Below are 10605 nucleotides of genomic sequence, written 5' to 3'. Positions count from 1 at the left end.
CTGTGTTTGACCCCGTGTTTGACCCCGTGTTTGACCTCGTGTTTGACCCCGTGTTTGACCCCGTGTGTGACCCCAGGTTTGACCTTGTGTTTGACCCCGTGTTTGACCCAGTGTTTGACCTCTTGTTTGACCCCGTGTACGACCCCGTGTTTAAGCCCGTGTTTGACCCCGTGTACGACCCCGTGTACGACCCCGTGTACGAGCCCGTGTTTGACCCCGTGTACGACCCCGTGTTTGACGCTGTGTTCGACCTCGTATTTGACCTTGTTTTTGACCCCTTGTTTGACCCCGTGTTTGACCTTGTGTTTGACCCCGTGTTTGACCTTGTGTTTGACCTTGTGTTTGACCCCGTGTTTGACCCCGTGTACGACCCCGTGTTTGACCTCTTGTTTGACCCCGTGTTTGACCCCGTGTACGACCCCGTGTACGACCCCGTGTTAGACCCTGTGTTTGACCCTGTGTTTGACCCCGTGTTTGACCCCGTGTACGACCCCGTGTTTGACCCCGTGTTTGACCCCGAGTACGACCCCGTGTTTGACCCCGTGTTTGACCCCGTGTTTGACCCCGTGTTTGACACCGTGCTTGACCTCGTGTTTGACCCCAGGTTTGACCTCGTGTTTGACCTTGTGTTTGACCCCGTGTTTGACCCCGTGTTTGACCCCGTGTACGACCCTATGTTTGACCTCTTGTTTGACCCCGTTTTTGACCCTGTGTACGACCCCATGTACGACCCCGTGTACGACCCCGTGTTTGACCCCGTGTTTGACCCCGTGTTTGACCCCGTGTACGACCCCGTGTTTGACCTTGTGTTCGACCCCGTGTTTGACCCTGTGTTTGACCCCGTGTTTGACCCCGTGTTTGACCCCGTGTTTGACCTTGTGTTTGACCCCGTGTTTGACCCTGTGTTTGACCTCGTATTTGACCTCGTTTTTTACCCCTTGTTTGACCCCGTGTTTGACCCCGTGTTTGACCCGGTGTTTGACCTTGCGTTTGACCTCCTGTTTGACCCCGTGTTTGACCCCGTGTTTGACCTCGTGTTTGACCCCGTGTTTGACCTTCTGTTTGACCCCATGTTTGACCCTGTGTTTGACCCCGTGTTTGACCTTGTGTTTGACCCTGTGTTTGACCTTGTGTTCGACCCCGTGTTCGACCCCGTGTTTGACCCCGTGTTTGACCCCGTGTTTGACCTTGTGTTTGACCCCGTGTTTGACCTTGTGTTTGACCCCGTGTTTGACCCCGTGTTTGACCTTGTGTTTGACCCCGTGTTTGACCCCGTGTTTGACCCCGCAGGTCTTCTCGTACGTGACGACTCTGCTGTACTTCATACACACCGTGCTGTCGGCTCATCGCTGGAAGTCCTTCTGAAAACACGAAATCCCAAAACAGACTTTCACTCTGAAGGGGGCGGGGCTAACCTCACCACCGGACCAATCACAGCAGACCTCAGGCTCTTCTCAGGATCATCCGCGATCTGATTGGTCACCGGCAGATCACATGATTTTTCATTCAGTTTTGTATTTTTTCACGTTTATTTGAGGATTTTTAAAAACTCTTCAGTGAAAACTCTAATTTCAATTGATATTTTGTAAGATCATTATAATAAAGACTAATTCTGAATTAGATTTTTAATACTGTTTATGAAAAATGATTTTGTAATTTTTGCAACTCTAAGAGTAATTGGAACATAATAAATGAAAGGTGTAAAAGTGGCTTGTGTTTCATGAGTGAATGATCCAAGGAGATCGAAAGAGAAAAGAATCATTTATCGCCAAACAATAAAAGCAACAAAAACACAACAACATGACAAAACCAGATCAAAAGCAACAAAAACGTGAGAATATTGGCAACAAAAAGTGAAAAAAAAAAAACTAAAACGCTACTAAACTTGACATATTTTCACTGATGCTAACTTGTCTTAGCGACACAAAGCTAGTATAGCACGTTAGCAACACAAAGCTAGCATAGCACGTTAGCAACACAAAGCTAGCGTAGCACGTTAGCAACAGTCGTTTCCTGTTTATGGCCGCACGGCACTCGCTTTGTCAAGAGCCACAATCTGATGTTTCCAGGTCATAATTCGTCTGACATTAGCATTAGCATTAGCATTAGCATGACATAAAGAGAGGTTCAAACGCGGCGTAGAGGCTTTAGCCACGCCCCTCACATGCAGAGAAGTCAAATAAATTAGGCAAAACTGTTCCTGTGCACGCTAGCTTTAGCCACGCCCATCACACACACTAGCTTTAGCCACGCCCCTCACACACACTAGCCTTAGCCACGCCCCTCACACACACTAGCTTTAGCCACGCCCATCACACAAACTAGCCTTAGCCACGCCCCTCAAACACACTAGCCTTAGCCACGCCCCTCACACACACTAGCCTTAGCCACGCCCCTCACACACACTAGCCTTAGCCACGCCCCTCACACACACTAGCTTTAGCCACGCCCATCACACACACTAGCCTTAGCCACGCCCCTCACACACACTAGCCTTAGCCACGCCCCTCACACACACTAGCCTTAGCCACGCCCCTCACACACACTAGCTTTAGCCACGCCCATCACACACACTAGCCTTAGCCACGCCCCTCACACACACTAGCCTTAACCACGCCCCTCACACACACTAGCCTTAGCCACGCCCCTCACACAAACACACTATTACTAAACGTCTTTTTGTGACTCGCTCAGATCGACCTCAGGAGTAAAAAGTATGATTCAATCATGTTTGTCGTTTTTAGTCACATTTTTGTTTCATTTAGTCACGATGTAGTCACTTTTAGTCATAATTTTGTAGCTTATAGTCATGATTTTAGCGCCTATAGTTGCATTTTTGTTTTGTTTAGTCACATTTTCCACATTTTTTGTTGCTTTTAGCTATGTTTTTTGCCGCTTATAGTCGGTTTTTGCTATTTTTTTTGTTGTGTTTTGTTGTGTAAAGATGATTATTGTTGCTTTTTTGTCACATTTTTTTTGCCTAAAGGCAGTTTTTGTTGTATTTGTGTTGCTTTCAGTTGTGTTTTTTGCCACTTATAGTAACTTTTTGCTACTCTCTGTTGTATTTTTGTCATTTAAAAGTGTTTTTTGTTGCATTTTTGTTATTTAAAGATGATTGTTGCTGTTTTTTGTTGCGTAAAGATGATTATTGTTGCTTTTTGACGCAATTTTGTTGTTTTTTGTTGCGCAAAGACAATTATTGTTGCCTTTTATTGCATTTTTTTTTTTTTATTGTGCAAAGACGATCATTGTTGCTTTTTTTGTTGCTTAAAGACGATTATTGTTGCTTTTTTTTGTTGCTTAAAGACGATTAAAGACCACATTGCACTACCTGCTTCCGAAGAGTGCACACGCTTTTTTGCTCGCTCCGCTTGCTATCGGTGCTTTCCTTATTTATTTTGCTTTTTAATCAGTTTTTGTCTTCCAAACATTTTTGCTTTAGACTTTTTCAAGTAAACCAAGGATTTTAAGAACATTTTTCCAGTTTTAACGACATATCTGACACCAGCGACATGTCCGGGAGAAGAAGGGAGAAAGACTGTGAACGCTGTCGGAAATATCAACAAGAAATGAATGAGCTGAAAACACGGATATTTGTTTTGGAATCTTAAAAAGTTCTTCACGATACCATTCCTGTGTCAACCGACGGTGAGAAGAGCACACTTTTTACAAGAAAAACTGCTACTTTCAACCTAAACCGCAGTGACTCTGTGTCGTTTGCAAAACTGTCTAAAAACCAGAAAGACCAGGCTGTTTCTTGGAGCAAACTTGGAGTAAAGCCTAAACGATACAAAGATAACGTGAAGTCACCTAAAATACAGCTCACAAACCGATTTTTACCACTTTAAGAGATGGAATTAAATGAAAAAAGGAAAGATGACGTGGCCAAAATACAGCGAGGAGGATCTGTGCCAGGAGCCAAGGTCACGCAGATTGTTTTAGTTGGGGACGGCGCGATAAGTCACGTGACGCATGAAAAGATAAACACACATTCTTTTCCAAGCGCCACTGTTTCTGAGATAACGTCACTCCTTCCAAATATTATGGCTAAGCATGGAGGAGCTAAACAGCTGATTGTGCACGTGGGTGCAGTGGACATGCGGCGGGAACAGACTGAAGTTTTGAAAAAAGACTTCTTGAAGTTATTCGACGTGCTTGATAAAATGGAAATCAAAACTTTCATAAGTGGACCTCTTCCAAACATCGACAGGAGGATAAACAAGTTTAGCCGGCTTCTTCAGCTGAACACATGGCTGTCCAAAGAGTGTTCCCCGAGAGGACTACACTACATTGAGAACTTCTATCTATTCTGGAAACGAGAGGACCTGTTTAAGAGAAATGACCCCCACCTATGCAGAGGTGGAGTGAGGGTGCTGACAGAGAACCTGCTCCACGCTCTGAGGCATTGGACTGGGCCTGGACAGGGTCCTGAGCAGATAGTTATAGAAGAGAGGAATGAGAGAAGAATTCCTGCTCCATCAGCCAGAGACCGAGCCAATGTTTCAACATCAAAAGCACCACAACCTCAGCCCCCACCAAAGGATTCATCAGTAGCTGCTCCACCACCACCAGCAAAGGATTCAGCTCCAGCTGCTCCACATTCACCTCCACCGCCTCCAGCAAAGGAACAATCTTCAAAGGCCTTGGACCCATCTGTGACAAGCCCAACAACATCCCTGTCATCGCCCCTGCTTTCACACCAGCCCTGGGTTCCCCCTGCAACATCTACTCCCACTAAAGATTCATCATTCTCCTTCTCATCTCCACTCTCACCCATGGGCCTTCCCAGCCATTTTGAAAGTCTGATCAAATCAGGCATTAAGATGGCTCCACTCACGCCCAATATAGCAAGGGCTATGTCAATACTTATCAACTCTTCCCTGCACAAGCCGACTACACCAACAAAAGCCCCACCACCCATCCCCCCTCGCCTCTCACCTGGTCCCAAACTCTCCTTGGCTACAAAAGCCCCACCACCCATCCAACCTCGCCTTTCACCTGGTATCTCCCATAGCTAGGATGCACTGGGTCTCAGCGTTGCCGGGTCTTATTGTCACATTAAAAATCAAACCAACCCGGGGCCCTATGTAAAAAGAGCCCCCCCTAGTGCTATTTCTGTAGTCACATCATCACACAGATGGAAAAACAAAATGCGAGTCAGGCCCAATCTGAGAAATGTGATCCATATTCCCTGTGAAAAGATAAAGCCCAGTCCCACTGAAACTAGTCTGAAACTTGCTGTGCTAAATGTCAGATCCTTATGTAACAAATCTCTCTTAATTAATAATTTTATTTCTTCTTATAATCTTGATTTTATGTTTTTAACTGAAACATGGCTTGACAAAAACACAGGAAATGTAGTTCTGATAGAATCTGCTCCACCCAACTTTAAGTTTGAATCTGAAACACGAGAAAACAAAAAAGGGGGTGGAGTCTGTGCTGTCTTTAGAGATGAAATAATTACCCGCAGGTTGTCTTTTGGGGTGTTTTCATCATTTGAGTATGTATCCTTTAAAATGGAGCTAAAACGGTCTCCATCCATTCTCTTCATTGTTTTATACAAGCCTCCCCAGCACTGCCAAAGTTTTATTGATGATTTTACTGAGATGCTTTCAGTCGTATGCACAGACTTTGATGGTTTGGTCATTACAGGTGGTTTCAATGTGCATGTTGATAATGTTTGTGACAGAAACGCTAAAGAGCTTGATGCTGTCCTTGAAACCTTCAGTCTTACTCAGCATGTGAGAGGCCCCACCCACAGCAAAGGACACACTCTAGATCTCATAATTACAAAGGGGGTAAATATTTCAAATGTTAATGTGATCGATGTTGCTCTGTCTGATCATTTCTGTGTCTTCTTTGACCTGTCTGTTTCTCCCAAACCTCCGGTTGGTCCTGCAGTTGTTCAGAGGAGACACATAAGTGATGGCACAGGTGCACTGTTTATGGAAATGATAAACTTTGAAAATGTCTCATGTTCTAATATAAATGATTTGTTGAACTCTGTTACATCTAGTGTTTTGAATGTTCTGGACACCATCGCCCCTATGAAGGCTAAAATGGTTAAAAATAAGCAGAAGGCGCCGTGGAGAAATGATGATTCGGTCAGGGCACAGAAAAGGGAGTGCCGCAGGGCCGAACGGAAATGGCGCAAGTCAAAGCTCCAGGTTCAAAAAGAGATTTACAAAGAAAAGCTGAACATGTACAACCTAATCTTATGTAGAACAAGGGAAAGATATTTTTCTGAAATAATTGGAAGCTGCAGTAACAACTCGCGTGTCCTGTTTGCCACAGTAAACAGATTAACAAACCCTCCAGCTCAGCTGCCGTTAGAACTCATTTCCACATCCAAGTGTAATGAGTTTGCATTATTCTTTAATGACAAAGTTCAGGGCATTAAAAATGCTATAAATCCCACAATGCAAAAAATTACCCTAAAACCACCAAGACACTTAGAGCTAACTCACTTTGCACCAGTAACTGACAAAACTGTCCATGAGATCATCACCAGTCTGAGTTCATCTACATGCTGCCTTGATGTGTTACCCACCAGATTTCTAAAGTCTGTGCTGAACAGTTTGTTAGCACCATCACTCACATAGTTAACATGTCGCTTCAATCTGGAACATTCCCAATGTCTTTGAAAACTGCGGTCATAAAGCCTCTCCTAAAGAAGAGCAGTCTTGATGCCACAGTACTGAGTCATTACCGGCCCATCTCTAATCTGCCATTTTGGGGCAAAGGCCTTGAAAAGGTTGTTTACCAACAGCTCACAGATTTCCTCTTAATAAACAACTCATTTGATGTTTTTCAGTCAGGTTTTAGACCTCATCACAGCACTGAGACTGCTCTTGTCAAGGTGACAAATGACATCCGCCTGAACACTGACACGGGCAAAGCCTCAGTCTTAATTCTGTTAGATCTGAGTGCTGCTTTTGACACTGTCGATCATGGGATCCTCTTACAGAGACTAGAGCACTGGGTGGGCATCACTGGCACTGCCCTAAACTGGTTAAGGTCCTATCTGGAAGACAGGAAGTACTTTGTTGAAATTGGTAGCTGTGTCTCGGACCACATGACCCTGACCTGTGGAGTGCCCCAAGGGTCAGTCCTGGGTCCCCTTCTGTTCAACCTCTACATGCTGCCGTTAGGTCAGTTGATACGCAGTGAAAATGTGTCCTATCACAATTATGCAGACGACACTCAGATCTATGTTTCACTATCGGCAGGTGACTATGGACCAGTAGATTCACTCTGTCACTGCATCCAACAGATCAGTTTGTGGATGCAAAACAACTTTCTCCAGCTGAACTCAGACAAGACTGAAATAATCGTTTTTGGCCCACAGAAACAAAGAGAAAGTGTTAGCGGTCACCTCCAGAGTCTCGCTCTAAAACCTACAAACCAAATTAGAAATCTGGGGGTAATAATGGACTCAGACTTGAACTTTAATAGCCACGTCAAATCAATAACATCAGCAGCTTTTTACCATCTAAAAAACATTGCCAAAATCAAAAATATAGTGTCAAAACCAAATTTAGAGAGACTTATCCATGCGTTTGTCTCCAGTAGATTAGACTACTGTAACGGCCTGCTCACTGGCCTCTCCAAACGAGCTGTAAAACAGCTGCAGTACATCCAGAACGCTGCTGCTCGGGTCCTGACTAGAACCAGGAAGTACCATCACATTAGTCCTGTTCTCAGGTCTCTGCACTGGCTCCCTGTGGCTCAGAGAATAGACTTTAAAGCAGCTCTGCTTGTGTACAAGTCTCTCCATGGCCTAGCACCAAAGTACATCTTGGATATGTTAGTGCCATATGAACCATCTCGGACTCTGAGGACCTCAGGGACCGGCCTCCTGCTGGTGCCAGAGTCAGGACTAAACATGGGGAATCTGCGTTTCAGTTTTATGCAGCTAAAATCTGGAACAGTCTTCCTGAAGATGTGAGACAGGTTCTACTCTGACAATGTTCAAATCTAAGCTAAAAACAGTTTTGTTTAGCTGCGCATATGACTGAAAGGATTTTTTCTTTGCACTCTTCTCTTTTGTTTGTGATTTTATTAGTTTAAACAATCAGTTGGATTGATAATTTTTAATTTAGTTAATTTTATTGTATTTCTGTTTCTGTCATTTTTTTGTGATTTTAATGCATTTTTCCTGCTGTGTGAAGCACTTTGAATTGCCTTGTGTATGAAATGTGCTCTACAAATAAACTTGCCTTGCCTTGCCTTTTGCTTTTTTTGTTTTTGCGCAAAGACGATTATTTTTTATTTTTATTTTTTGATTGCGTAAAGACGATTATTGTTTCTTTTTTGTTGCGTAAAGACGATTATTGTTGCTTTTTGTTGCGTTGTTACTGACCCTCAGCTCGGGCCCTTCCTCTGAACACGCCTCGACCTTTACTCCGCGTTTGACCCGGGCCCCGTGGAGCCGCTGCGTCTTCATTTCCTGAGTGGGCGTCGCCGTGGAGACCGGCTCATGTGTATTTGATGAGCTCGGGTTAAACGGCGACGGCTCGAACACGCGACACGTTCAGAGACGGATCGGGGCCAGAGCTCAACTTAATCCCACTTTAATTACCCCGAACCCGACACTGGCGAGTTTAACGCTTTGGGGCCGGATGCCCCTCCCCCCGGCGTCGCCCCGGTCTTCGCTCCTCCCCCCGGCGCCGCCCCGGTCTTCGCTCCTCCCCCAGGCGCCGCCCCGGCCTTAACCCCGCCCGCTCGGTTTGTCGCTCGCGGTCGACAAGAGTCTGAATAAAACATGAGACAAGGTGTTGAGCGCGACCAGAGAGCCGAGAAACACGAGCCGCCGCGAACTCAACACGAGATAGTACTACAGATACACACGAGATAGTACTACAGATACACACGAGATAGTACTACAGATACACACGAGATAGTACTACAGATACACACGAGATAGTACTACAGACACACACGAGATAGTACTACAGATACACACGAGATAGTACTACAGATACACACGAGATAGTACTACAGATACACACGAGATGGTACTACAGATACACACGAGATAGTACTACAGATACACACAAGATAGTACTACAGATACACACGAGATAGTACTACAGATACACACGAGATAGTTCTACAGATACACACGAGATAGTACTACAGATACACACGAGATAGTACTACAGATACACACGAGATAGTACTACAGATACACACGAGATAGTACTACAGATACACACGAGATAGTACTACAGATACACACGAGATAGTACTACAGATACACACGAGATGGTACTACAGATACACACGAGATAGTACTACAGATACACACGAGATAGTACTACAGATACACACGAGATAGTACTACAGATACACACGAGATAGTTCTACAGATACACACGAGATAGTACTACAGATACACACGAGATAGTACTACAGATACACACGAGATAGTACTACAGATACACACGAGATAGTACTACAGATACACACGAGATAGTACTACAGATACACACGAGATAGAACTACAGATACACACGAGATAGTACTACAGATATAAATAAATGTTTCTTTAAAATGTCGTTTCCTAAATTTGACCTTTGACCTAAACTTCAGAACTTTGACTGACCAATTGCAGATCACTCCATATTTCTGTCTTCTTTTAACTCTCATTTCTCTTCTGTTGTGTCTTAATTTAACTTTTTTGTACTTCATCATTTTGAACAGGAGAGCCACACTGCCCCCTGCTGGTGCACCCTTGCCACTGCCCCCTGCTGGTGCACCACTGCCTCCTGCTGGTGCACCACTGCCTCCTGCTGGTGCACCACTGCCTCCTGCTGGTGCACCACTGCCTCCTGCTGGTGCACCACTGCCTCCTGCTGGTGCACAGCTGCCACTGCCCCCTGCTGGTGCACCACTGCCTCCTGCTGGTGCACAGCTGCCACTGCCCCCTGCTGGTGCACCCCTGCCACTGCCCCCTGCTGGTGCACCACTGCCCCCTGCTGGCGCACCACTGCCCCCTGCTGGTGCACCCCTGCCACTGCTCCCTGCTGGTGCACCACTGCCCCCTGCTGGTGCACCACTGCCCCTTGCTGGTGCACCCCTGCCACTGCCCCTGCTGGTGCACCCCTGCCACTGCCCCCTGCTGGTGCACCACTGCCCCCTGCTGGTGCACCCCTGCCACTGCCCCCTGCTGGTGCACCACTGCCCCCTGCTGGCGCACCACTGCCCCCTGCTGGTGCACCCCTGCCACTGCCGCCTGCTGGTGCACCACTGCCCCCTGCTGGCGCACCACTGCCCCCTGCTGGTGCACCCCTGCCACTGCCCCCTGCTGGTGCACCACTGCCCCCTGCTGGTGCACCACTGCCACTGCCCCTGCTGGTGCACCCCTGCCACTGCCCCTGCTGGTGCACCCCTGCCACTGCCCCCTGCTGGTGCACCACTGCCCCCTGCTGGTGCACCCCTGCCACTGCCCCCTGCTGGTGCACCACTGCCCCCTGCTGGTGCACCACTGCCCCCTGCTGGTGCACAGCTGTTTCACTCACACCAGCGCCGAGGAATAATAAAATTCAGCGTTTTTGGCAGAAACAAATTCAAACTTTGCCTCATTTTCGGCGTTAAAACTTG

General features: G+C 46.4%; 1 protein-coding gene across 1 annotated transcript in view; it reads left to right on the top strand.

Moving 5' to 3' along the window:
• The window catches only part of LOC140377535 (myelin and lymphocyte protein-like), a 31738-nt gene extending 30281 nt beyond the window's left edge, over nucleotides 1-1457 (top strand). The window contains exon 4 of the mRNA XM_072462976.1: nucleotides 1291-1457. Within this exon, the coding sequence (XP_072319077.1) occupies nucleotides 1291-1365 (75 nt within the window). The 3' untranslated portion in view covers nucleotides 1366-1457. The remainder of the gene's footprint in view (nucleotides 1-1290) is intronic.
• Nucleotides 1458-10605: the final 9148 nt, after the last annotated feature.

Source organism: Eucyclogobius newberryi, unplaced genomic scaffold (genome assembly GCF_026437365.1).
Source record: "Eucyclogobius newberryi isolate DKJ021-1_F unplaced genomic scaffold, fEucNew1.0.hap1 SCAF_4, whole genome shotgun sequence".
NCBI lineage: Eukaryota > Metazoa > Chordata > Actinopteri > Gobiiformes > Gobiidae > Eucyclogobius > Eucyclogobius newberryi.
Note: the sequence above shows the minus strand (reverse complement) of the source record. Positions and strands in the feature narration are given on the sequence as shown.